This window comes from Heterocephalus glaber, unplaced genomic scaffold (genome assembly GCF_053883595.1).
Source record: "Heterocephalus glaber isolate CG9 unplaced genomic scaffold, H.glaber_assembly_v1.0 deba00001479, whole genome shotgun sequence".
Lineage (NCBI taxonomy): Eukaryota > Metazoa > Chordata > Mammalia > Rodentia > Bathyergidae > Heterocephalus > Heterocephalus glaber.
In genome coordinates this window covers 5,538,427-5,565,717 of record NW_028258316.1, presented here as the reverse complement: position 1 = coordinate 5,565,717, position 27,291 = coordinate 5,538,427, and the positions used below count along the sequence as shown (strand labels likewise).

At 51.2% G+C, this 27,291-nt stretch overlaps 1 protein-coding gene and 1 long non-coding RNA gene across 26 annotated transcripts in view; one reads left to right on the top strand and one right to left on the bottom strand.

The window, feature by feature from the left end:
• The window catches only part of Fnbp1 (formin binding protein 1), an 85,136-nt gene that overhangs the window by 8,438 nt on the left and 49,407 nt on the right, over positions 1 to 27,291 (bottom strand). For 9 of the 25 annotated variants that reach the window (XM_087183060.1, XM_087183054.1, XM_087183055.1 and 6 more), the window contains 9 exons: positions 27,005 to 27,109; positions 15,317 to 15,445; positions 14,388 to 14,534; positions 12,842 to 13,039; positions 11,896 to 12,078; positions 4,678 to 4,692; positions 1,839 to 1,948; positions 881 to 1,013; positions 139 to 260 (listed from right to left, as the gene is read on the bottom strand). In XM_087183060.1, coding sequence (XP_087039186.1) covers positions 139 to 260; positions 881 to 1,013; positions 1,839 to 1,948; positions 4,678 to 4,692; positions 11,896 to 12,078; positions 12,842 to 13,039; positions 14,388 to 14,534; positions 15,317 to 15,445; positions 27,005 to 27,109 — 1,142 coding nt within the window. Of the gene's footprint in view, positions 1 to 138; positions 261 to 880; positions 1,014 to 1,838; positions 1,949 to 4,677; positions 4,693 to 7,596; positions 7,681 to 11,895; positions 12,079 to 12,841; positions 13,040 to 14,387; positions 14,535 to 15,316; positions 15,446 to 27,004; positions 27,110 to 27,291 lie in introns of all 25 variants that reach the window. The other 16 variants (XM_087183062.1, XM_004849126.3, XM_004849127.3 and 13 more) reach the window with 8 other exon arrangements.
• LOC147826050 (uncharacterized) lies at positions 16,140 to 27,010 on the top strand. Its single transcript, XR_015439823.1, has 3 exons — positions 16,140 to 21,522; positions 21,700 to 21,835; positions 23,347 to 27,010. It is a non-coding gene; the product is annotated as an uncharacterized LOC147826050 (long non-coding RNA).

The following is a 27,291-nucleotide window of genomic DNA, read 5'->3' as shown; positions in this document are numbered from 1 at the left end:
AGGAGGCCCCTCCCCCACAGCCTCCACAGCACAGCACAGGGGATCGGATCCCCCTGCCGCCCCTCCCTCCCGGAAGGGGGAGCACCCAGCCTCCGGACGGCACGGCGCGGCGCGGCCTGGCCCGGGCAGGGACTGTACCTCTCGCGGTCCTGGGCGCAGCTGCGCACGGCCGGCGGCTGCTGGCTCTCGTACATCCCGCTCTGCCTGCGCGCCTGCTCGCCTCTCCCGGGGAGGCGGCCCTCGACCTCCGCCAGCCAGGCCTGGGGACAGAAGCCACGATACTCACGCCCAGCGCCCCAAGGCGGGACGTGAGGCTGAGACCCCACACCTGGGAGGGGGCCGGGGCAGGACAGGGGCCGGGGCAGGACAGAGGCCGGGTCAGCGCTGGACACAGGGGGCCGAGGCCACTGTGTCATCCCCGCGCAGGACGGCGACAGAGCCCTCTTCACCCCAGGCCCGTGATGAGACAGGGAGCCCCAGCTGTGCTGTACCCCGGGCCGCGGGGCTGCCTGCCCTGGGTAAGTCACTTCCGGTCCCCAAGTTCCATGGCCAGAAGTCACCCTGGAAACCTGAGGCCCTGTTCCCTCCCTCCCTGCTTCCTCAGTGGCACTGGGGTCGAGCCCAGGGCCTTTGCACTAAGCTACATCCTCAGGTCCCCTTTCTAACTTTGTAAAATTCTGAGACTCCCTAAGGCACTAAGTTTCAGAGGCTGGGCTTGAATTTGGGATCCTCCTGCCTCAGCCTCCGAAGTGCTGGGATCACAGGCGTGCACCACCCTGCTGGTCTCTCCCAGTGAAGGAGCCATGAATGATCTCCCCGGTGCGCGCTGGCATGACACCCACCCCGCGCTGTCCCTGCTGCTCAGGCCACTGTCCCATACCTCGAACTTCTGCACCTCGAGCCGCAGCCTCTCCGCATTCTGGCTGACCTCCGCGAGCTTGTGGTCCAGGCTGGCCGGGTCCCCCATCTGAGGGTTCTTCAGGTAGACGTCCTTCATTTTGGTTATGGCGTCTCTGAAGAAAAAAAAAAAAAAAAAAAATCAGCAAGACCGGAAGTGGGAGGAGAGCACTGAGTGTGGCTGTGGAGGGGATGAGGGGCTGCTCCCCGCTCCCTCCCTGCAGGAGCTGTGTTCCCAGGCCTGTAACAGCCTCGGCTGGCTTTTACATTTCAGTTGCCCTTTCCGCTTCTTTTTTCAAAACTGTTATTCATTTAGACTTTTTTGAGAGAGGCTGGCCTTGAACTTACAGCAATCCTCCTGCCTCAGCTTCCCAGTGCTGGGATGACAAACAGGGATGTACCATTGTACCCAGACCAGCAGGAAGATCTTGAACCCAAAGCTAGGATGTGGGCAAAGGCGAGAGTGGGAGTCATGCCAGCTTCCCTCATTTAGCCGGTGTGGTCATCCCAGCACTCAGGAGGCTGAAGCAGGAGGATCACTGCAAGTCCGAGGCCAGCCTGGGGAACATAGTGAGTTCATGGCCAGCCTGAGCTACACAGTGAGATCCTGTCTCCAAAACCAAAACCAAGCAAGTTTCTCTCATTCATACAAAATAACTCACGTATTCATTCATAAGAGAGCCCGAGAACAGAGGCCCAGGGTGGGGGACTTGCCTCCTATGAGGCCCCAGGTTCTACCCAGCCCCACTGAGGGAGAGCATGAGAGAGACAGACAGACAGCTGTACACGATTTGCTGCTGAACTCTGGACAAAGCCTCCCGACCCAAGGACCTCACAGACCTGGCCACAGCAGCCTGGAAGGCTGGACAGAGGGCAGCCAAACCGAAGCTCCCAGGCCCAGGGAGGGCCTCCTGCTCCCCAGCCTCCCTGGGCCACCCTACCTCTGATCCATCTCCTTCTGAATCTCCTTGTTCAGTTCGTCCACCTTCTGCTGCAGCTTCTTCCTTCTCTGTTCGGGTGGGAGGTTGCTGAAGTCCTCAGGCGTGGCCCCCTGCGAGGGGGGCAGCAGGGGGATCAGGGGGAGGGGACCCAGTAGCACTGTGGACCAGGCCCGTTGTGACCAGAGCAATGCATGCAGAACCGTGGGCCCCACGCCAGCCCAGCCCGCCTGTGGCTCCAAGGGGAGGAAAGAGAGGAACCACTCCCATCCCTGGAGAGCCCGAAGCCCCCGGGTGCATTTGCCTTCCAGTTCCCAGGCCTTCCCAGTCTTTTCCTTAATAGAAACCAGGGACGCGTCCTGCCCCAAATACTCCACATCCAAACTGCTGTTTTCTTTCTATCTTCTGAGACAGGGTCTTGCTGTGCACCCCAGGCTGGCCTCGAACTCACGGCAATCCTCCTGTCTCAGCATCCTGGGATGACAGGCGTGCACCACCACACCTGGCTGAATCTGCTTTCTTTATTCCTACCCTGAGTATTCCTTTCCCTCTCTTCACACAAGGCCAGGCCAAAAGCTTCTGTCCCTGGGCAGAGACAGATGGGTCATGGTGTTCCTCAGGGAGCATGGGTGAAAAGGACAATTCCTCCCCGCCCTGTGAGCTCTGCCCTCTCCTGCCACTAAGGCCGGTCACTGCTTTTGGGACCTTAGGGTTGTCTCAGAGCAGTCCGAGAGAATGTCCACCCTAACCTTGCACTCAGCTCTTCACAGTAGAGGAAATCAACCTCGCTGTTTTGAATCTGCCAGAAGTATATTTTAGGCCAAGTGTGGTGGTGCACACCTGTCATCCCAGAACTGGGGAGGCTGAGGCAGGAGGGTCACTGTGAGTTCGAGGTCAGCCCGAGCTACACAGTGAGCCCATCCTAAAAAAACAAAACAAAAACAAAACGCCCTAATTGCTGGATTTCCTCCGTGGTGGGCTTTCTGTAGCAAATACCAGCCAGGAGCCTCTAGGCCTTCTGGCTCTTTGCTGCTTAGAAAGCTCTCAAGCACTTTTACTTAAGCCTGGCTTCTCTGTGAAGAAAATGTATTCAAGTAGCCTAGGATAAGCCAGGGAATTAAGAAAAGAGATTTTCTTTAAAAACCTTGATTCTTTTAAAACAAGGGCAAGACTGGCTTGGGGGTGGGTGTCCGGGACAATGGGATTCCAGAAGGGGGCTGCAAGGCTGAGCAGCTGACGGGGGCCTGTGACTGGGCTCTGGCTGATTACAGTGAAGGCAGTGGCCGGGCTGGAATGTGTGAGTCAGCAAATGTCATCAGCAAGGCCTTGTGGAGACCCTGTTCCTCCTCTCAGCGCGCTCAGAGGCCAGCGGGGTGTGCGTGCGTGCCTGTGCATGTGTGTGTGTGTGTGTGTGTGCGCGCGCATGTGTGCGTGTAGGCGGAGAGATAAGATTTGAGTGAAACCAGAGAGGAAGTGACAGTTTGCAGGGAGCTTGGTCTCCAAAATGAACAAGAAGCAAACATCATCTTGAACATAAAAAGACATGACTTGGTTTTTAACTCTGTACACGACAGGGTTTGGAATATTTGAAACCTTAATTACTATTTGCCTTTCGATTTGTTCAATGTAAACACTTAGCTTGAAAGAAAAGGCTTTGTGTTCACACTGGAAATTATTTAAAAGCAGATCAGTGTGTTTTCCAAAATTTGGAGTATTTGGTTTTTTAAAAGCTGGAATGTGCTGGACGTGATGGTGCACACCTGTCATCCCAGCACTGGGGAGGCTGAGGCAGGAGGACTGCTGTGAGTTCAAAGCCAGCCTGCGCTACATAGGGAGACCCTGTCTCAAGAAAACAAAAAACAAAACAAAACAAAAAGAAGTCAGTACTAAGCTGAGTGATCCTCCTGCCTCCAGCCTCCCATGTGCTGGGATGACGAGCGGGCACCACCACGCCTGGCTCACACACACACACACACACACACACACACGCACACATGCACACGCACACCTGCACACATGAAAGTCACCACCATGTACTATCCCGAGCATTGGCGGCAGCTGAGGATGTTCGTGGCTGTGGCACTTGAGGGATGCAGAGTTAGGGGTTATGTGGGTTAAGTTTCTTTTAATAAATTTAATGATTAGTTTGGCTGTTCACTAGCACTACACAGTGAAGACAGGGCCTAAGTAGCTGACTCTAAGAAGGCTCGGGAGGGTCCTCCACGTCCCTAAAACCAACCAGGTTGCGTCCACCGGGAGCATTCAGGGTCTCCTCTCTCTGCTACCACTCAGCCCGCTACAATCCCCGAGTCTCTACTTCCTTCTATGGTTCCCAGAGAGGAGCATTTTCCAACTATTACATTTACTTTTATTCAAAATGATCCAATAAACACTATCCAGTTTTTAATATTTACGTTCCAATTTATAGAGATAGCTTATCACCATCTGTCACCCTCTCTTCTTTCTTTCTCTGGTTTTTTGAGACAGGGTCTCACTATGTAGCCCAGGCTGGCTTCGAACTCATGGTGATCCTCCTGCCTCGGCCTCCAAGGGCTGGGATTGCAGGCATACGCCACTACGCCTGGCTGTCACCCTCTTAAGTCCCCCAAATAAAGAAAACCAGGTCATGGTTAAGCATTAATTTTCTTAGCAATCTGAAAGGATTAGGACAGTCTATTAGCTGCAGGCCATTCACCCCACGGTCCAGTGGACGCCAAGCAAAGCCTCAGGAGATGCGTGCGCGGTTAATTGGGAGGCCAGGTAGCTCGTGGCCGAGCACAGCACCCAGAAGACCCACAGCGGGGCCCATTAGGTTTGGGACATGCGTGGTCGTCGTGCTTACCAGCTTGAGAGAGAGCTTCGGTAAAAACGGAAGCGGTAACAGGCAAGAGGGAGCCAGAGGGGGAAAGAGAGAGAAAAAACACATCAGAAGAGAAGACAGGCAGCTGGGCCAGTGCTCGCATGACACACAGCTTCCCTACCCGGGCGACCTGGGCGGATCTGTGCGGAAGTCCCCACGAGGGCCACCGCAGGCCACTCTCCAGCAGGGTGCGTGGGGTCCGCGGGTCGTGGCCACCAGAGGATGCTTGCAGTGGCTGCTGCGTGCTGAACAGAGCAGGATTCCCAGCCACCTCTGGTTCACTGGGCTTCTCCAGAAAGTTTCATGGATGTTTCTAAGCAAACACCAGTTACTTCTACATCCTGCACGTCATATTTGTGTCTCGAGGGGCTCCAGTAAACAGGGACCCTGGGATTTCTTAAGGACACTGAGAGGCCTCTGAAGTTGCTGAGTGGACAAGTAAGGACTAGATGTCGCTTGAAGGAATGACCTAGCCAGGCGTGGCACAGCTCTCCTGGAATCCCTGCACACTGGGAGGCTGAGGCAGGAGGATCTCAAATTTGAGCCCAGACTGTCTCAAAATGAAAAAAATAAGAAACACTAGAGGGGCCAGGGATTTAGGCTCAGTGGTTCTGTCGCCTGCCTTGCAAGTGCAAGGTCCCGAGTTTGATCCCCAGCACCAAAAAAAAAAAAAGCCACTGGGGATGTAGCTCAGTGCAAACACCCCGGGCTCAGTCCCCAACACCCACGCGCCTGTCCTGCCTGGGTCCTGGCCCGGTGCAGTGGTGTCTCCGTGCCTGTTGGTCTCCAGTCCTTGGCCATGGGGGCCACTCAGATCTGGAGAACCGCTAGGGCAGCTGCTCTGGAAAGTCACCTTCAGGAAACTGGGGTCACTGGGTCACTGGCCGCGGCCCTCGCTGCGGCACCTGACATTACGGGGATGCAGCGGTGATCACCAGACCCAAGATGGGACTTGCAGACAGGGACAGCTGGTTAAAGAAGGAACCACTACGTTCCGCATGGAAGCAGCACCCGAGAGCTCAGCGCCTGCTGTTTGCCCAGCCGAGGCCAGTCCTGCGTGCCCAGGGCCTGGTCCCGAGATCCAGATACCCAAGAAAGTGCCCTGTGATTTAACTTAATTTTTTTGAGACAGGGTAGCAGTAGTAGTAGCTGTGTAGTTCAGGCTGCCCTTGAACTCATGATGATCCTCCTGCCTCAGCCTCCCAAGTGCTAGGATGACAGGTATGCGCCACCATGCTGGGCTTTTTTTTTTTTACGGAGAAGTTTATTTTGGCTCATGTTTTAGTTTTATAACCTGTTAAAGAACTTGTCCCTATGAGGAAAAAAAAAGATTTTTAAAGACAGCAGTGCTAAACAGCTTTTTGGGGAGAGGTGCCAGTCCCAATGTGGCTGCCCCACCCCAGCCTGAGCCTCCTGGGCACCTGGGCACAGATCCGCGGTCACAGGTGCAGCCGGACGCAGGCGCAGACGACACGGAGGCAGCAGGACACGTCCCACGCATCTCCCACCCAGCAGCCCGCTGTGCCCCCAGCACTGCCCATCCAGGGCTGGCTCCGAACCGATGCGCTCCTGCTTCTGCCCCGGGCCCTTCCACCCCTGAAGTGACACATTCTTTCTGAAGTCTCCAAGAAACTAACTTCTAGCATCCCAAACTACAGCATGGGAAGATGCCCAGTTCATAATAAAGGCGAATCCTTAGGCTTGTCCCACGGAAGTAGGAAATACCAGGCGCTGAAATTCCATTTTCCAGAGGGGACAAGTGAGGACCACCCAGACAAAGCAGCATTTGGTGTGAGGAGTGTGGAATTCTCTTTTGGTTTTTTTGAGACAGGGCTTGCTATGTAGTCCAGGCTGGCCTCAAACTTGCAATGACCTTCCTGCCTCAGCCTCCTGAGTGCTGGGATCACAGGCAGGTACCACGCCCAGCTTGTGGAATGATTTTTAAAATTATAAACTGGTTCTTGATCTGATGCCATAAGCCAGCCAATGAGATAATTTAAGATTAGAAAGCTACTCATCGGCTAGGAGAGTAATCATAAAGTCTCATTACGTGCATTGCCCGATGGTGAACAACCAGAAGCTGTCAGTTTCAGGAGACAGAGCCTCAGCCAGAAGCATCAATAACACATGCGAGATGCGAGACACGGCCAGCGGGACATGTGTTATTGGACAGTCACAGGGACTAACCTCACGTGCAGAGAAAGGGGACACTGGCCAGTGGCACACAGCAGTGGCCCAAATCACTTTCTACTCTGCCTCCCCACGTGACACTCAGTTTTGTCTCGTCCTCAGGCGCCACGGCCACAACCCTCCTGATCCACCTGTCACAAATGTGGCTCTCTGGGCCGATAACTGTCCCCTGCAAGAGCACTGTGTCCCAAGACCATGCTCTGCGGCTGCGTTTCATGGTGAAATTCTGCCACAGGATCGTACCCAGCGACATTTCATCGATGTCACAATCCCTTTAAAGGTCTCCCCAGAACTAGACTGAAAAGGAGGGGACCTGCGGGAGGTGTCTCAGCCTCCTGACAGCGCTGGGATATGGGAGGATTATTATGCAGCATGGTCTCCTTTGCCATGCAAGTTCCAAACATGAAGTGGCCATTGAATATTTTATTTTTGGTTTTTGAGACAGTGTCTCGGTATGTAGCCCAGGCTGGCCTTGAACTCCTGGTGATCCTCCTGCCTCAGCCTCCCAGGTGCTGGGATCACAGGTGTGTGCCACCACACCTGAAGGCCACTGAATTTATATGGTGAGATTTCCCCGGATCCTGGTCTCCACTGAGAGCGCCACCTGGAGGTGTGTAGAGGTGCTATGGCTGCGAGGTCCCCAGTCTTGGCGCTGGCGATGGGGTTAGTGGCTGTGCCGTTGACTGTGAGCTACGACACAGGGACACTTACAACATAGGCCCTCGCCTCAAAGGCATAGGTGGGCATCCCTAGTGTCCTCTTCATGAGTTCTTTGTGAAAACGGTAAGACTGAGTCTGCCAATAATCAGCAAGAGAATAGGGTAAAATACATGCAAATAAAGTCACCTGTGTAAGCCTGTGACACCTGACAGACTCCGACATGGAGTCCCAGCATCTTTGCTCAATTCTGATATTATTTTTGCATACAGTTAACTCTGAAATATTGGTGAGGTCCAGATTTTACATGCAGGGGTACCTTGCACAGGTCAGGAAAAGAAAACTCACGGAAGACAACAGCATTACACTTTGGGAATGCAAATTGAGGACACCCTGTTTAGCTTCATTTTCTCTGACTTTCTGATTTTCGGAGATGACGTCTCCCTACATAGCCCGGGCAGGCCTTGAGCTTCTGGCGATCCTCCTGCCTTAGCCTCCACAATGCTGAGATTACAGGTGCATGCTACCACACCCGGGCATTTTTCTTTGACTTGTGAAACATGAAATAACACTGAAAGGGCTCCTGGCATACCAATCTTTAAAGATGCCCGGAAAAAGGAAATTTTCTGGCAAATGTCAGTGGCTTACAATGAAAAATATTTTCTCCTGTTTAATTATTTGGAAAAGAAATCAGTTGTGCTAAGAGATGTTTGGTTGGATTTCTACTCAGATAAGTGAAACACATTTCATTTGTTGCAAAACACGATAAATTAAAAGACATATTAGAGTCACAGAGTTGCTATTCTCCTAGGATACTTTTCCTTTTCCTTTTTTTTTTTTGGTACTGGAAATTGAACTCGGGACCTTGTGCTTGTGAGGCAGGCAGTGGAACCACTGAGCTAAATCCCCAGCCCCCCCCATACTTTTTTTAACTAAATTATCTTTGGTATAACAGTCTCAAGTGAAAAAGAAGAAATGAAATGCTAACAAAGGCTACATCATTTTAGCCATGGAGCTTGTAAGCCAAGCACCTTCTATGCTGAGATTAAAATCGAATCTTTTCCCTCAAACTTTAGATTCAGTTTTTAAAACTTTTTTCTTCTTAGTATTTCCTTTTTTCAAAGACAGGTCTCACTATGTAGTCCAGGGTGGCCTTGAACTCAGGGCATCCTCCTGCCTCAGCCTCCCCAGTGCTGGGATCACAGGTGTGTGACATCACGCCCAGCTTCCTTTTTTTCCTTTTCTTTTGTTTCCTTTTCTGCTTTTGCACTGCTTCTTCTTAGGGAAGGAATATTGGATCTGACCCTACGAACAGACTGACCAAAAATAAGAGAAGCACAACTATTTCTGTATTCATTACTAATGCTTCTAATGTATACAAACGTGTGCTTTGCCCTCAGGAAAACACTTACCATTGAGGACATTTGTTTAAAAAACAAATTTGCTGAGCACAGAAAATAAGGAATAAAAAATAAAATTCATTTTGCTGATGGTAAAAAAGGATTTTCCTTTAAAGTCATCAAAATAACCCATTTCCTGTTTGTTCTTCTTGCCATCCTTTTCTTATACTTACTGAACACTGATGTTCTTTAATCTTTTCCTAAACATTTAGAGAAGTCCATGAAACACAGATTCAGAAACCATTTGCAACCAACAGACTGCGATGTGGACAGAAGCGTGGGGCAGATACATGGATGGATGCCAGTGATCACCTGTGTCCAACATATCCCGTCATGCAGACAACTGCAGATCCATTTAGTATAGATACAATAGAAGAAAACTTGGTGAAGGTGCTGGCGGTGATGTGTTAGCTGGCTCGCAGCTAATATAACACTTTATGGCCTGGCTCGCCCTGGTCATGTGTCGGAAATTCTCTGGGGAATGAATGGACTTCTAAAAGCCAGCAAAATCCAGCCAGAAAACTGCAGATTCCTCAGCCAGGCCGGGTAATAGAACTCAGCACAATCCATGACCCACTTCTGAAGCTGTATTCTGCCTTCTAACAATGGCTCTCTGGATCTTTAGGAAATTACATGTCCAATTTTTTTTTTTTTTTTTTTTTTGTGGTACTGGGGATCAAACCCGGGTCCTTGCACTTGTGAGGCAGGCGGCAGAACCACTGAGCTAAATCCCCAGCACACTTTCAATTCTTAACCTGATGTTCTGGGTTGCACAACATGAGATCATTTCCCAAATGTATTCTTTGCATAAAACTTTTAGATTCTCTTCTAAGAGGAATTGTACCTATGAAGAAATGCTGTTTCTGTCCCTTACTTTAACGGGTATTGACATAGTTATCTTGACTTTTCTTTTGGTACTGGGGATCAAACTTGGGACCTTGCGCATGCAAGGCAGGCAGCGGAACCACTGAGCTAAATCCCTGGCCCGTGACCTAGTTATCAATGATATATATTTACCTTCTTTTTGAGCTGGAGAACTTTTTGTAGACTTAAAGAATTATGATTGCCAGGTTAACAACTACTGTTATTCTCTACAGAACTGTACCGTAACTCACCAAGGACAGAATAAAAGCCAAACAAAATCTTGCTGGATCTGTTAATGCTCTAAATCATCTGTTTAGAGGTTTCTCACCACAAAAGATTTCCATTTTAAAGCTATCCCGGGAAGTCCTGGATTAGACCAACCATTTAGTAGTATTCAGAGGCTACAGATTCCTTCGTTCTGATCTTCTTCTCTAAGCCAGACTGGTGTCTACATCCCACACGGTGCCTCACAGACACACCATCAAATGACAGAGCTCCACAGCAGCTGCTCTGAATCAGCCGGACCCGGTGATTTCCCTGACCTGGGGGCTACAGCAATGAAGACCCCACTCGAAGACTCTGGTTTCTACCCAGGAATCACCATCTTCCCAACTTCATCTTTCTATGGCCCAGTTTCTTTAGGAGTAAAATATGGAGAAGTGAGCAACCAGGCTTCACAGTGTGACTGTAAAAAGCCACAGAACTTAGCTCTGTGGTGAGTGGCAGTGCTAATGTGATTCCATCCTCTAAAACAATATAGGTCGTGCATCCCTGAACAGAAGTGCTTGGGGCGACAAGTGTTTCAGACCAGATTCTGGAATATCTGTGTCCCTGTAATGAGACACAGGGGAGGAGCCAGGTCTAGACATGAGGTTCATTTACATTTCATGCACTTTACACACAATCTCAGGGCAACTGTACATGATGTCTGTTGTGTCCTTGCTTATGGATCTTAAAACCCAGAGCCCTGGGCATGCAAGGCAAGTGTTAGCACTGAGCTACACCCCTCACCCCTGCATTTGTGGCTTTGTTTTGTTTTGGTACCGGAAATTGAACTCAGGGCCTCATACTTGCCAGACAAGGCACTTACACCACTGAGCTACATCCCCAGCCCTGGTTTGGTTTTTTGAGACAGGGTTTTGCAATATAGTCCAGGTTGGCCTTGAACTTCCAGCGATCCTCCTGCTTCAGCCTCACAAGTGGTGGGATTATAGGTGTGCACCCCTACGCCTGGCTATGTTTGTGCTTTGCCTGTGACCTGTCTCCTGAGCTCAGCTGTGGAATTTCCCACCTGCAGTGTCGTGTCGACCCTCGCAAGGCTGCAGAGTCTGGAGCATTTCGGACTTCTGATTTCTGTACCAGGGCTGCTCACCCGGCACGGGGCGAGGCCTCTTTTACCAGCATCCCAGAGCCTCACTGCAGGGGCTCCCGAAAGCCTGTGGCAGGCCAGTTCCCCTCTGAGCCCAGGTTACAGCCTAGGGTACAGTTCTGAGGGAAGTGCTGGCCTTAAGTTATGCTCACACCACTTCAGAATTAGTAAGCAAACCTCTTCTGACTGTGCAGTCCTTCCCGATTCCTCATCTCCCGCTTACTTAGCTTTAGAAACTGAATCTGTGTTTCCTTTTTTGGTGAAATCAAGGTGAACACTTAGCAGCTTTATGGGGAAGTAAAGAACAGCCTTTCAGCACGACCCAGAGAGAAGCAGCCAAGCTGGCTTTTACTTTTCTTCCATTGGCCCCCTGGTTCCCTCTCTGTTTTTTCTTTTTTGAGACAGGGTCTCGGTTATGTAGCTCAGGCTGGCCTTGAACTCACTGTGTAGCCCAGGCTGGCCACAAGCTTGCAGCGATCCTCCTGCCTCAGCCTCCTGAGTGCTAGGATGGGGGGCATGGCCCACCACACCCAGCTACTTTCTTCCTTCTTCCTCCCTCCATCTTTCTTCCTTTCCAGCTATAATGACTCTTAGGTTTTCCTTTCTTTCCCTTTTTTGATGTCACAGGAAAACAATGGACCCGTTCACACACAAAGCAAGTTAGCAGAACAAGAAAGGAGGGACGCGCGTGCGCAGAGACAGACTCCGGGCAGCACTTACCCCGCGCTTTAGGCTCCTGAAGCAGTGCATTTTGGGTTTGGAGTTCATGAACTCGTTGAAGCGATGGGAGAGGGGCTCCTTTGGCTGCTTGGGAGACTGAGGGCCGTTGGGAACAGCAGAGGGTGAGGCGGAGGCGGGGGGTGGAGGAGGGGGCTGATGGGGGGACGTTAAAAGGGACATAAGCTACGTGTGAGATGAGCAGTGACAGAGTAAACCAGAAACAAGAAGACACAAAACAAAAATAAGCATCAAATCATATTGGAAATACAAAGCAAGTAAAACACAAACCATTAAATATTTAGGCCATGGTCCAAAGGAAAGCGTGGAGCACATGTTGATGGAGGACGGGACGAGAGGGAGAGGGTTAGTGAGTTTTGCAACAGAGGAGGACTCATGCGACGTCCACAAGCCAACTACCGCTCCGTTAGTCACTCTACACCGCACTAAGCCAGAGGGTCAGGGTCTCCACCTCCTGCGCTAGCGGAGCGATGGGAGAAAACAGAGACCTTAGTGCCAGGCCGTCTCTCAGGGGAACCTGCAGCCACCATGAGGTTAGAGCACAGGGTCGCCTCAGCCTGCACTACAGCACCAGGTTAGGGCCACCATGCACTGCGCCCCGCGCTGAGTGAGGGAAGCACCAGTCCCGTCCGTGCTAATGTGAGTTCCAAATCGAGCTGTCAGCCACAGCAGCAAGCTGATGGGTTGTTATGGAAATGGGGCGCTGCCCCTCGCCCAGCCAGGGGGACCCGGGTGAAAGAGGGGTGCGACCTGTTAGTGGGGTGGCAGGGCAGTGAGCATGGCCTCAAACAAGACCAGGCCGTGCGCTGACCGCTCGCCCATTCTGAAACCACAGGTTTGAGCCCTCAGGTACCCTTAAGACTGAAAGATGAAGTTAAAATCTCCACACTATCAGACTCGGCCTGTGCTGGGTCCGAACCATCAGTACCTTGTTCTTCTTGATGAATGGCCACAGCTTCCCTTTGGATTTGCCGCCGAACTTGAGCTCTGCCTTGCCGTCCGCCCGGGGCGTGGAGAGGCTGTTGTTGGACACGGTGCGCTTCAGGGGCTGCGTGTAGTCCTCAAATTCGATGTCGCCGGGAGGCTCGAATCCCGACTTGTACGCTTCTATCACCAGCTGTGAATCCTGTGATGACGCCCACAGACACAGGTGCCTTCAGTGGATCCAAGAGCTTTTTCTTTTTTCCCTTCTGGTACTGGGGATTGATCCCAGGGAGTGCCAGGCTATATCCTCACCTCTGTTTAGTTTTAATTTTCAGACACAGTTTTGTTAAAAAGTCCTCAAACTTGAGATCCTCCTGCCTCAGCCTCCCAAGTAGCTGGGATTACAGGGCACCCTATCTATGCAAATACTTTTTACAATAAATTATGGTGACCTCATACAGACGCTATTCTAAGAAAATTATATTGATGTTTTTTCTAGCAACATGTTTATCACTAGAATGAATAAATACAACTCATAAAGGTCTGTCTCTAGTTGAGATTTGAAGGTATTTTCAATAGCCATTTTTCTACTTTTGGAGAAACAAATATTTATTTAAAAAGCTAGTTTGGCTGGGCATGGTAGTGTACGCCTGTGATCTCAGCACTTGGGAGGCTGAGGCAAGAAGATTGCGGCAAGTTCCAGGCCACCCTGAACTACACAGTGAGACCCTGTTTCACAAAACCCAAAGCAGGGGCTGGGGATTTAGCTCAGTGGTTCTGCCACCTGCCTCGAAAGCACAAGGTCCTGAGTTCGATCCCCAGTACCCAAAACAAAACAAAACAGAAAAAACAAACCCAAAACAACAACGAAAGACAAAAGCCTAGTGTGTTAAAAGCAGGTTAAAAAAAAAAAATCAAGGGCCCGTGTCTAGGCAGTTCCCATGAAATGTATCGCAATACACATATCTGGCTTCCCTTATAAGTCTTTCCTTTTGCTTTATTTGAGACAGGATCACGCGACGTAGCCCAGGCTGGACCGGAACTCACGGTGATCCTCCTGCCTCAGCCTCCAGGATGCACCGCCACGCCCTGCACTAGCTCACTTGACAGGGTCCCCCGGTGTCTCTGGCCCTCTGGTCTCCATGCGGCTGCACAGGGCGATGAGCTCGAGGCTCCGAGGTTACCCAGGCTGCCCTTGGGGTCCTAGGGTGGGACCTGGGGGTGGGGCACGGGGAAGTCTGCAGGGACGGGCGGGCAGGCGGGGAGCAGGGGCCCAAGGCCCGCAGGCCCAACAGGCACAGGGCAGGCCGGCGGCGGGGCCACCACCAGGCGGGCAGGTGGGAGGGGCAGTGCTTCCAATGGGATGCGGGATGATGACACAGCGGGGCCTGGGGGGGCACACGTCACCCTGCACTCGGGAGGCTGAAGCAGGAGGATGGCTGCGGGCGCAAGGCTGGACCCTGTCTCTCACACACAGACACAAACACGCACATGCACGTGCGCCTGCGCTTGTGACCCCAGCCGGCAGCCACCCCTGCGAGGGTACTCACGCTTTTCTGGTCGATGGCCTGGGCCGCAGCCACAATGCCATCCAGGCACTTCCCAAGGATGGGGATCACCTGCCGGTCCACCTCGGCGTAGGTCTTCATGCTCTCGCCAATCCTCACGATGCGCCGCTCCTCCATCTCTTGGATTTTCTGCCGCATCAGATTTCGTGTAAGGTAAATGGCACAGCTGCTTAAGGCAGGGGCTTGGGGGGGCACTGTTACGGCATTGCGGGCTGGGCTGTGCACACCTTCTCTGAGCACTGGGCTGCCCCAGTGCTGGCCATGCACAATTTTGTTTATTTGGTTTTTTGAGACAGGCTCTCACTGTCTCAGGCTGGCCTCAAACTCACAGGGTTTTGCCTGCCTCAGCCTCTCCAGTGCTGGGATTACAGATGTGCGGCACCACGCCTGGCTCGGTTTCTCTCTTCTAGTCTCTCTTTCTCTGTGCTGGGGACCAAACTCCAGGCCTGGACCACGCTAGGCAAGTGCTCTATCACTGAGTTCTGCCCCCAGGTCCCCTCATAGCATTTTTGACAAACTAAAGTAGCTAAAAGAAAACAATGCAAACGAAAGAACAGCCATTTGTTCAAAGTCTACAGCTGCATGAATGCTGCTTTGTCTCCTAAAGCGAAGCTGACATTTTTGTGGCCAGAATGGCCCTTTTAGCCCTTTTAGCGAAGAGAACAGAAATCTAAGAGTCACAGTTCTAAGCCTGGAGGAGAAAAAACACAAAGTTGAAGGTGCAAACCCAGGAGGTTTGCCGCAGCTATTTACTGATCAACGCTGCGGGGAACACGACATTTCATTTTTAGAGCCAGCCAGTGCTCACTGTCGAGGCCTCAAAGGCAGCTTAGTGGAAACTGAGGTTCTGAACCCTCAGCACACAGAGCCGCACCCGTGTGGCGGAGGGAAGCCGGGGAGAGGAGGCACACCTGGAAGATGTTGGGGATGTGGGTGTGGTAGTACTCGTGCTGCTCCTGGTTGAACTTCTGCAGGATGGAGGAGTAGTCGGCTCTGCTGTCCTCGGCCATCTGGTGACGGATCTGAGCCTGCTGCCGTGCCTAGGGTGAAAGGAGAAACCGCACATTCACACGGCACCGAGGAAGCCTCGGACAGCGTGCCAGGATCGGGGTACCTCAGAGTGCTGTGTGAGCAGGTGGGGCTGGTGCCATCTAGCTCCCTAGCCACATATCTACCCATCCATCCATCCCAAGACTCACAGCAATCTGCCTGCCTCAGCCTCCCAAGTGCTGGGATGATAGGCGTGCACCACTATGCCTGGCTGCAGGTGATATTTTTTTAAAAAATGTCTTGGCTGAGCATAGTGGCACACCCCCATTCATCCCAGCAGTTGGGAGGCTGAGGCAAGAGAACTGCTGAGAGTTTGAGGCCAGCCTGAGCTACATAATGAGTTTGAGGCCAGCCTGGACTACATAGTGAGACTCTGTCTCAAGAAAACCAAAAAAAGAGGGCAGGGGATTTAGCTCAGTGGTTCCAGCGAGTGCCTCGCAAGCACAAGGTCCCAAGTTTGATCCCCAGTACCAAAAAACCAGAAAAGACAGGACCTGCTGCTCTCAGGGACCTTTTAAAACATCACCCGGTGACACTGACCCAGCCCGAGTCCTCAGCGCAGAGCCTGCCTGGCTGAGGACAGGGCCTGAAACTGCACTGCACCAAAGCCACCTTGGGTGTGGGCTACATTCCAGACCACTGTGTGGGCTCCGGCCTGTTCGGGTGTCCCTGAGCCAGCCTTACTGAAAGCAGAGACCTGATGGGGAAAAACCACAGGCCGGGCATGGTGGCACACACTTATAAGCCCAGCACTCAGGATGCTGAGGCAGGAGGATCACCTCGAGTTCAAGGCCAGCCTGGGCTAAATAGTGAGAACCTGTGTCAAAAACAACAAAGAAAAGAATGGAAGAAACAGCACAGCAAGCCTGTGCAAACGAAGCGGATAAGCCAGGCACCAGCCGTGGATCCCCTCTGCCTGCCGACAGGTGACATCCAGCGCAGGTGTTTCGTCATCTGGGCTCTCTGCATGGTTCCCACCCCTGTGACTGGGAGGCCTGACCGGCCTCACTTCTGCCTGTGCTGGCTCGGTGCGGGGGCTGGGAACACGGTGGCAGGGTCACTTGGGTCACTTGGCTGCTCCTCACCTGTCTTCTTCCTAATTCACCAGACACTTTCTGGATGCAGGTGGCGACCTGCGGTTCCTGCCGTGTCTCAAGCTGGCTGATGCCCATGGCCCCTCATCCTTAACTGCAGTTTGCCTCCGCGGCCACCCCTTCCCCTACCCTGCCAAATGGACGCCTCCTTGGAGAGTATGCAAATCAGAAGCCTGATGCACGTCCCGTCCTGAGTGCGCTCCCAAGGCCACAGGGTGGGAGGAAGCCGCCCACAGTGGCGCCATCTGTGTCCCCTGTGCTGCCAACGCCAGGACTTGGCTCTCGGCCGCCCTCACTACAGACATTAAGAGAAAAACCCAGGGAATCCCCGCAGACCTCGAACTTCTAAAACACTCCCGCTCGCCCCTTCACACACCTTCCTCAGAAAGGCTCACAAAAACCCGGGGGCGGGAGGGGAACTTCTCTTCCCCCTCCTCTGGAAGGCACCGTGTAAGTAGTGAGGCAGAAAGTTCCTGGATTTACACTGTTCAGTCTCCTTTAGAGAACTTACTTTTCTTTTTTTGTGTGTGTGTGTGTTTTTTGGGGGGTTTTTTTGGTACTGGGGATCAAACTCAGGACTTCCCGCTTGCAAGGCAGGCGGCAGAACCACTGAGCTAAATCCCCGGCCCTTTTGTGTGTGTTTTTAATTTACTTCGTTTGTTTTTCAGACAGGGTCTCGATAGGCAGTTCACACTGGCCTCATACTCGCAACAATCCTCCTGCCTCAGCCTCCTGAGCATAAAACTCTTCGCAGGCCAACCTGGAGATTCTTCCTGCCGGGATCTGTCCTGAGGTCCCAGCAGCACTGGGCAGGAAGGCCATGACCTCCTGCCTGCTGCGTGTGCGCCGGGCCATGTCGCTGGCGGCTCCTAAGAGTGTCCCGATGTCCTCTCACAACAAGGCTGAGCAGTGGCGGGCGGTGGGCGGTGGGCACGGGAGGAGAAGCAGCCGTGTGAGGAACTGAGGGAAGCCGGAGCACAGACAGCCAGCCTCACGCCCTCTGCAGGGACCTGCCAGGCGTCACCTGCCTGTGATGTTTTCTCTGGCGCAAAACCTTGGCCCTCAGCTGGTCAGGGCACAGGGAAGCCAGGAAAGAGGCAAGGCACCGCTGTGCGACAGACCCTGCAAAGCCCAACAGGGAGACCCAAGCGCTTGCTCAGCTCCATCTGCAGCTGCTTTGGATTAAAATCCACTCCCGGCCAGCAGAGTGAGGAATGTGCCCTTGTGCTGAGCAGATTCGCCATGGAAATCTATTTTGGTTTAGAAAGCCCTCCTGTTTATTTTACAACGGAATTCAAGAGTCACTAGTTTCTCGGAGGCAGTTACTCATTATTACAGACACATTTAAAAAAATATCTTAGCGGGGCTGGGGTGGGGGGTTAGCTCAGTGGTTCCGGCACCTGCCTCGCAAGTGGAAGAACCTGAGTTCCATCCCTGGTACCAAAAATAAATAAATAAATCTTAGCCGTGCGTGGTGGAGCACACCAGTCATCCCAGCACTCAGGAGGCTGAGACAGGAGGGTTGTCATGAGTTTGAGGCCAGCCTGGGCTACATATTGAGTTCAAGGCCTGCCTGAACTGCACAGCAAGACCCTGTCTCAAAAAAACAAAAACAACATGGGCCAGGGATTTAGCTCAGTGGCACTGTGCCTGCCTTGCAAGCAAAAGGTCCTGAGTTCGACCCTGGGTACCAAAAACCACCCCCCAAAACCCAAAAACCAACAAAAACAAATTTAAAAATCTTTAAAAGTATTTTCAAAACCAGCAATGACAGGGTGGCAGTTCATTTTACAGAGTGTATCTCCTGATGTCTGAGGCAAGACTGTAAGCATCACAATTTCTCCTCTTGGTGTGAGTCTAAAAATAGCAGCTGTTATCTCAAAGGCCTACGGTATTTCCATCCTAAGCCACAACATATGCTCTTTCTTTAAACCAAATTTCTCATTCTAAAAACAAAGAGAAGCGGCAGCTAGTGCAACATGACGCCAGAGCGGGGATAACGCAGGGTAGGTTTATTTCACTTTTGAAAATGAGTCCGAGTCTCAGAATTCAGAGACGGTGCTCTCAAAGCCCAGAACTGCCCAGGTTGCCGGAGGCTGAGTCACAGACAGCTCAGCCTGCGACGCAAGCAACCACAGTGAACTTCCGAATTTCCTGACGCACCCTCAGGCCCTCAGGTAAAGCGGACGCACGGTGACCCTCCTGCCAGGCCTGGCATGTTCCCCGCACTGCTGGAATCAGGGCTGCACAGCCCCAAAGGTCAGAGTTGCCATATTTTCAAGGGGGGTGTTTCTTTTTTTTGAGACAGGGTCTCACCATGTAGCCCAGGCTGGCCTCAAACTCATGGCTATCCTCCTGCCTCAGCCTCCCAAGGGCTGGGATGACAGGCCTGGAGAGTTGCCCTTTCCAGAGACTGAACTGCAGCCTGAGATTTTAAATCCTAAGGAGTTTAAAGACAAAAATACTGTAATCCATAATCCACTTAGTTTGCTAATTTTAGATGATTTGCATGGCCAAAATGTGACGCTATTTCCTATTTAATTCAGTGTGAGTTTTCCTTTAGTATTTCAAAATACTAAGGAGAAAGCGGCTCTCTGAGGAGTCTGCTCACTTTCTGTGGAGACAGGGGAATCTGCTCACTGAAGTTGGCAAGCCTCGCCTCTTTCCTCAAGGCTGCTTGTTTGAGACAGGGTCCTGTTATGTGGTCTCCCCTGGCCTCAGCCTCCCAAGTGCTAGGACTACAGGCCCATGTGCCACCATGCCTTACTGGTGGCTTTTAACCTTTTTTTTTTTTTGGTACCAGGGATCGAACTCCGGACCTTGTGCTTGTGAGGCAGGCAGCGGAACCACTGAGCTAAATCCCTGCTTTTAACCTTTTAATAAAATTAGCAAATATGAACTGGTTCCATTTATGCTTTGACTGAATACTTAAATGATGAGATTTATAAATTCTTTGAACATGGCCTTGGACCTTAGAATTTTATCCAATGCTGTCCCTTCAATGATAAACTATGCACCAGAGATTTTTTAGAGCTTTCCTTCCTTTGTTAAAAGAATACAACAGTTGGGTGTGGTGACCCAGTGCCTGTGATCCCAGCTGTCTCTGGGAAGCTGAGGCAGGAGGATCGTAGTAGTAGTAGTAGTAGTAGTAGTAGTAGTAGTAGTCCAGCCTGGATAACAGAACTACTAAGCAATACTGTCTCACGTAAAAATATTACAAAGGCCACCTGACTCGCAAGCTCAAGGACCCAAGTTCAATCCCCAGTACCAAAAAAAAAATATTACAAAGGGCTGGGGGCCAGGTGTGCTGGCACATGGTTATAATCTGAGCATTTGGGAGACTGAGGCAGGAGGATTGCTTTGAGTTTGAGGCCAGCCTAAACTACAGAGGGAGACCCTCTCTCAAAAAGAACCAAAACTAGTTGGGGATTTAGCTTGGTGGTTCTGCTGCCGACCTCGCAAGCGCAAGGTCCTGATTTGATCCTTGTACCAAAAAAAAAAAAGAACCAAAACCAAACCAACAATAACAACAAGAAACTCCATGTGCTCCTCAGCATACAGCTAAGGGGGACATTAGTATAGTAAGACACTACTAGTAACGCAGTATTGCTACCTATTTTCTATGTACTTTTCGTTGTTTTTTTTTTTGGATACTTTCTATGTACTTTTCAATCAGAAAAATAGGAAATAACTGAGCATCTCTGAAGCCCTAATGAATATGCCAGATTTCTGCACGGTCTGTCAGTGATTAGGGATCAAACAGATTTTATTTAAGTTTTTGACCCAACAACTCCTCTGAGAATTTATCCTAATGAAATGACTTTGATGTCCACAGAAGGCCCCAGCACAGCGCTGTTTATAAGAGCTAATAATATGAAATAATAATAGGAAACCAATGCCCAGTAATTCAATTAGTTAAATATTATGTCATACTAATGTACATCCTATTAAAATCACATGAAAGCTGGAGATTTAGCTCAGTGGCACCACACCTCCATTGTATGTGCAAGGTCCTGAATTCAATCCCCGGTACCACAAGAAAAACCAACCAACCAACCAAACAAACAAAACACATGAAAGAATGTTTAATGGTAATGGGAAATAAAAGCTATAAATAATTTTTTAAAAATTTAAAAGGCTTCAAAACAGTATTTATGGACTAGGTGTGGTGGTGCCTGCCTGTGATTCCAGCACTCAGAAGGCTGAGGCAGGAGGATCCCCATGAGTTCAAGGCCAGCCTGAGTTACAGAGTGAGACCCTGTCTCAGAAATCAACTAAACACAAAACCCAAAACCGAAAAGATAAGCTGAGAGACAAATTCTAATGCTGAATGCCAGGAACCCTGAAAGACTGGAAGGTATGGTTGGGCCATGAAGCCAAAGAGAACAGAAAGAGAGAAGGCCCCAGGGGCTGGTGTGGGAGGAGGGGCGCTGCCAGAGAGGAAAGAATGGGCTCTTTGTTGGGAGTGACACTGCTGTGTGACAAATGGCATTGTTTTTCCGCTCTCCCAGCTCGCAGTTGTCCTCCAGCTCCCTCAGGAAGGCAGTGAGGATCCCAGCTGGGGGCGTGGCCTGGAGGCATCCAGCCCTGGGGCTCCCAATGGAAGTGCAGGGAAAACACAAAACAGAGAAAAACTTGAAAATAAGTTAACCAAAGAAATATGCTTGGAACATTGCAGCAATTTCCTGACTTAAAACAGGTATCCACCGGGGCTCCGGTTGGGGTTAGTATCTGTACCATCACTGCGCTGTTGGGGTGAGAGTAATACATGAGTGCATGCACACGAGTGCTACAGTCTGACTTTACAGGGAACCCTCAAATTACAACCGGCCTGACACACGAACAAGTTGCATTACGACCAAAGTCTTGCTTTACGGCCAGAATGCCAGCCCCTTGTGGTTCCAGATGGTCTCAGAGACAGATCTAACCCTTAAAGAGTCTGGAAGGAACATGACAACATTTCCCGTGTGGGGGTAAGTGAGAAATCCTGGACCAGTGTCTCACCAAGGACACTGGGATCTGCCTGTGTACAGGAGAGAGACTTTGATGGTTGTGAGAAGGAGCCCGGGCCTTCACTGACCAACTTGAGTTACAACCAGCCCTTGCGAATGGATTAAGTTCGTAAGTCAATGGTCCCCTGTATTTTATAGAGAACAGAAATCTTCAAATCACTTTAGAAATGCAGCTCTGGAAAAGATAGGCTGAGCCACGCTGAGCAAGCCGGGCAGACCCAGGAGAACAAACACCACACTCCCTTGTGCAAGAAACTCGGGGAGCGAGGGGCAGGTCAGTCACTGTGTACCCCTGGTTTCTGAGTTGCAGCAGCTGCTTAGTCAAGAATGCTCAGTACCCTGGGAGGGAGCGGCAGTGTGCACCTTTAATCCCTGCTGCTTGGGAGGCTGAGGCAGGAGGATGATAAGCTTGAGGCCAGCCTGTACAATTTAGCCAGACTTTGTTTCAAAACAGAATTTTAAAAAGCCCAAGGGTACAGCTCGGTGGTGCAGTGCCCACCGGGCCTGCACAGGGCCCCAGGTTCAATCCCTAGAACTGCCCCAATCAAAAGGCATCAAAACAAACCAGTCCTTACGCCAGTGCACACTCTACAGATGGCCCAATCATGACCATGGCCAGAAGCTAACACAAGAGTTCCAGGCTGCCCGCGGGAACAATGCAAGCCCTCGCTGGGGTGTTGTTGAGGAAAAACCAGCTCTGTTGGACACCTGCTCATTTAAGAAAGATAATAATGTGTCCACTGTGAGCACGACAGGATAGGGAGGAAAATTATCACAACTCGTGGTGGGTGGCGCACACCTGTAATCCCAGCACTCAGGAGGCTGAGGCAGGAGGATCGCTGTGACTTTGAGGCCAGCCTGCACTATATATTGAGTTCAAATGCAGCCGGGACTACACAGTGAGATCCTGTCTCAAAAACTAAACTAAACTAAAAGGGTTAAAGAAATAAGTAATAGAAAAACCACAAGAAAGTAGTAAAATGCAATTAAAAAGGTCAGGAATATCTGATACCCAGTGAAACTTCTCTCTGTCTCTGTCTCTCTTTCTCTCTGAGACAGGGTCTCACTATGCAGTCCAGGCTGGACTTGAGCTCACTAGGTAGCCCAGGCTGGCCTCAAGCTCCCAGTGACCCTCCTGCCTCGGCCTCCCAAATGCTAGAACTGCAGGCCTGTGCCACCACGCCCAGCTTCTCTTGCTATTTTTGCACATTAACTTGCTTGTTCGGTTTGATATGGTTTTGTTATTTTGGGTTTTTTTTTTTGGTACCCGGGATCGAACTCAGGTCCTTGCGCTTGCGCAGCAGGCGGCGAAACCACTGAGCTAAATCGCCGGCCCTGGTTTGGTTTTTTGAGACAGGGTCTCTCAGCGTAGTTCAGCCTGAACTCCAGGCTACCCTCCTGCCTCAGCCTCCCTAGTGCTGGGATGACAGGCATGCATCACCACACTGGCTTGATGTTAACAATTCCGCACTTGGAAGGAAACATCTTCAGATGTGACTGCTTACAGTATAGCTATAAACCAGAGCACTGCAGAAGCTACCTGCTCTAGGATCTCTCATTTGAGCACTGGTCACTTATAAAAGAATAGAGCGACAGCATCCAGTTTTGTCTTCTTTTTAGTTCTATATAATTTCTTGTTTGAAATGAAACACATTTTAAGCCTTTTTAAGTTTCAAAGATTATGCTGCAGTTGCAAAATGTACTTCCTGCGTTATTAGCCACTTCCTCTTTTTCAATTTTTTTTTTTTTTTTTTTTTTTTTTTTTTGCTTTCTACACTGTTACAGTGAGCTGTTCCTTCGCAGCAGTCAGACATTTTACACAAACCAGGAAGAAGGGGAAGCGGTGAGGAGAGCCACGTGGCCCATAAAACTGTCAAGCGAGGCTCCGCGCGAGTCTAAGGGCGCAGCTCCATATATGACCGCGAGCGCCAGCAGACGCTCCAAATGGTCAAGGAATTTCACACCGTGCTTCAGCTTTGGTCCACCCTGCCTGGAGCCCCCGAGCCCCGGAGCCGCCACATGGTCCCTACCCAGCGCTGCCCAACTGCTGGGCTTCCCTCTGGTCCTCCGGTCCTGGTCACCGATCACCCAGAGTGAATGCTGAGCACTGCCGGATCCCTCACTACAACCTCACTTTACCTTCAGAGCACCCTGTCACATCATCTCTGAGACAGAAAGAAGTACTCTCGCATCTGTTACTGTAATTAAAAACCTAAACTGTGCAGGGCGTGGGGGCGCATGCCTGAAATCCCGGCATTTAGGAGGCCAAGGCAGGAGGATCACTGAGAGTTTGAGGCGAACCCAGGCTACATAGTTAGCTCAAGACCAGCCTGTTGAACAAGGTAGCAAGACCCTGTCTCAAAAAAAAAGGAGGGAAGGAAAAAGACCTAAGCTGAGTGTGGCGGCACATGCCTTAAATCCCAGGACTCTGGGAGGCTGAGGCAGGAGGATCAAAAGTTCGTACCCCTACCTGGGGAATTCAGCAAGACCCTGTCTTGGAAGAAAAACAAAAGCCCTGGATTGTAGCTCAGTAGAGTGCTTGGCCAATATGCCCAACACCCAAAACAAGACAAAACAAAATTTTAAAAGCCTATTATTTCATCTTATCACACACTTCTTTAAATTCTATCTTTACTCATAAACGACTCAGGACTTTTTATTCTACTTCACAACAGGGACCACTACACAGAGCTTGAAAATGAACAATGTCCATCCCAGTACTCAAGAGGCTGTGGCAGGGGACTGCCATGAGTTAGGCCCAGGCCGGCCTGGGCTACACAGTGAGTTAGTTCAAAGCCAACCTGGACTACTCGGTGAGACTCTATTTCAAATTCTCCCAAACAACAAAAACAACAACAATAAAACTGCTAGGAGTCATAGTGCATGCTTTTAATCCCAGCACTGGGGAGGCTGAGGCAGGAGGCTCACTGTGATTTTGAGACCAGCCCCGGCTACAGAGTTGAAACCCTGTCTCAAAAAACCAGAAAGTAGGGCCAGCTCAGTGGTGCTGCTGCCTTCCTCAAAAGTGCAAGGTCCCAAGTTTGATCCCCAGGACCAAAAAAAATAAAATAAAAAATTAAATAAAATAAAATACATAAAGAACAACTAATATTGTCCAGAGCCAAATACTTTAAAAGGTCATATTATATAAAAACAATGCAAACTCCGAAGGAAATGGATACCTCTTCGTGGTCGGGGCTTTCATTTAACTTTCGGAACATTTCCTCAAATTGAGTTATGTAACGGAACTGATGATTAAGCCAGAGGTCGGCGCTCCGCAGAGCTCTGACCAACAGGCTTGGTGACTGAGCGGAGGAGGCCAGCACCGACCCTTCGGCTGCAATTCCAGGGGCAGCAGAAGCTGCGCTAAGTGAAACTGGATTCCTAAGAAAGGGAGGCAAGTGAGGCCGGCCGGGCCCCGCTAGACTCCTGCAGCTGCCCCACCCCTCTCGGCCTAGACGTGATGCCAGGGCCACCGTCACGCGGCAGCGGGGACAGGGGCTCATTCATCCGCGCTCGCGGGGTGCGTGCCACAGAACACTGGGCGCTGTGTCCGAGGATCAGTCCGCATTCCACGCATTTTGATAACCTTGCCCTTTGTGCCCAGCGCCGCGCTGCCAGCCGCGGCCCAGCGGACGGCGACGGTTCCAGTCGCTCCTCCCCGCAGGTCCAGCATGGCCTGTGCTACCCCAGCAGGGCGACGGCCAGGCCCGAGGTGAACTCTGTCGCAACACTGCCCAGGAGCTGCCGGGCGGCCCCTCCGGCGAGGTCGGCGGGTCTGAGCGGGAGGCCCGGCCACCCACGCCTGGCCAGTGGCCAGGGAGCACAGGGGAGGGGCGAGCATGAACCGGTACGGAGCTGCACAGCCCAGAAATCCCACCGCCAGTTACGGCCCTTCAAACTGACAGAGGGAAGAAAACGGAATACTTGAGAGCAACAGAGCATAGACAATCAGGCGGAGCAGAGCCCAAGTCCCTGGGCCTCACTCGGTCTCCCGTGTCTTGGGCCTGGAACTGCGGTACTCGACTTGTTCCAGGGTCCCTTAGGTCAGCACTTTCCTCGCAAAGCCTCCCACGCCATCCCTACCCTCACACTTGCAGGGGTCTTTTGCAAATAGCCCTGACCACAGCACACAGGACATTATCACACTGCACCCTGGGAACATGGACAATTCAAATGATAACAAAAATGCAAAGTCAAAGCTGGGGTAGAAGAAAGAAAATGTCAGAACAAGCAGAGGAAAAAAAAATCTTAGTGATAGGGGACTTTAGATAGCTCAACCAACAAGCTTGACCTAAAAATAAAAGTATGTAGACCTGAGGCTGAGGCAGGAGGATCCCTTGAGCCCAGGAGTCAAGGCTAGCCTGGGTAACATAGGGAAAGCCTGTCTAAAAAACAAAAAATATATAAAAATAAAAATGTGTAACTGTAACTAAGGATACACGTTCTTTTAAATTATTTACACAACATTTATAAAAACTGCCCAAGTGCCAGGCATAGTGGCACACACCTGTAATCCCAGCACCCTGGGAGGCAGAGGCAGGAGGGTTACAAGTTTGAGTCCAGCCTGGTCAACGTAGTGACTTAGCAAGACCCTGCCTCAAAATAAAAAAATATACAAAGGGGCTGAGAATGTAGCTCAGGGTGAAGGGCCTGGGTTCAATCCCCAGTACTGAGGGAAAAAATTTATCTGGGTGCTAGGCCCTGAAATAAATCTTAATAGACAGAAAATTCAAATTCAGGTAACTTCCTAGGACCACAATGCAATTAAATTAAAAATAAACAAAAAAATAAGTGTAGATATGCTATACATTTTGAAATTATAAAACATGCTTTTTGTTTGGTTGGTTTTGGTTTTTTGAGACAGGGTCTTGCTATGTAGGTCAGGCTGGCCTTCAATGTACTGTGTAGCCCAGGCTGGGCTCGAAATAGTGGCAATCCTCCTGCCTCAGCCTCCCAAAGGCTGGATTCCAGGTATGAATCACCACGGCTGGATAGTATTAAATAAAAGGCATCTGAATGCATATCTTGTCTTTCAGCAAGCGATTTGGTAGAGCAGGACATTCCTCCACTGAAGTCACCTCTGACCACTGTGGTGAAAGCAGAAGAAATCTCTGAAAACACACAGGCCCTTTGCCCCCAAGCAGGAAGCTGTGGATGCCCTGCCCCGCCCCGCCCGGGATGGATGAGCGCAGGCTGCCCTGTCCTGCTGGGTGGATGCCATTTCCACTGCACGCAGAGCTTTCTCAGAAAATCCCAAGCGAGGCGGCGAGGGCCCTGGGCTCTGCCTGGCGGCCGTCCACGGCAGGGGCCAACTCATGTCCTCCAGAAGCCGGCCCTGCTCGCTCCCCCGGAGCCACTGAGGCACAGCTGAGCCCTGAGGCCCCCACCCGCTCAGGCCCAGGCCCCTCGGTGGCTGCGGCTGCCCTCGGGCGAGACTGACCTTCTCCACGTCGGCCTTGGTGACATTGATGTCCGCATCCATTTTCTCGAAGTACTGCTGCGCCCGCTCGGCCTCCTTGCAGTCGCGCTCGAATCGCCGCTTGCTCTGCGGTGGGACAGCAGTGGGTGGCGTCAGGACCGCGGGCGCCTGAATGCTCCATGTGAAGCAGGGCACCAGGGGTCCTGCAGGGCGTCTTCCACTGTGAGGCAGCGTACACGCTGCGCCCCTCTATGAATGAGGCAGGAAATCCCCGCGCCAGGGCCAGGCAGTGGCCCCGATTTGTCCCT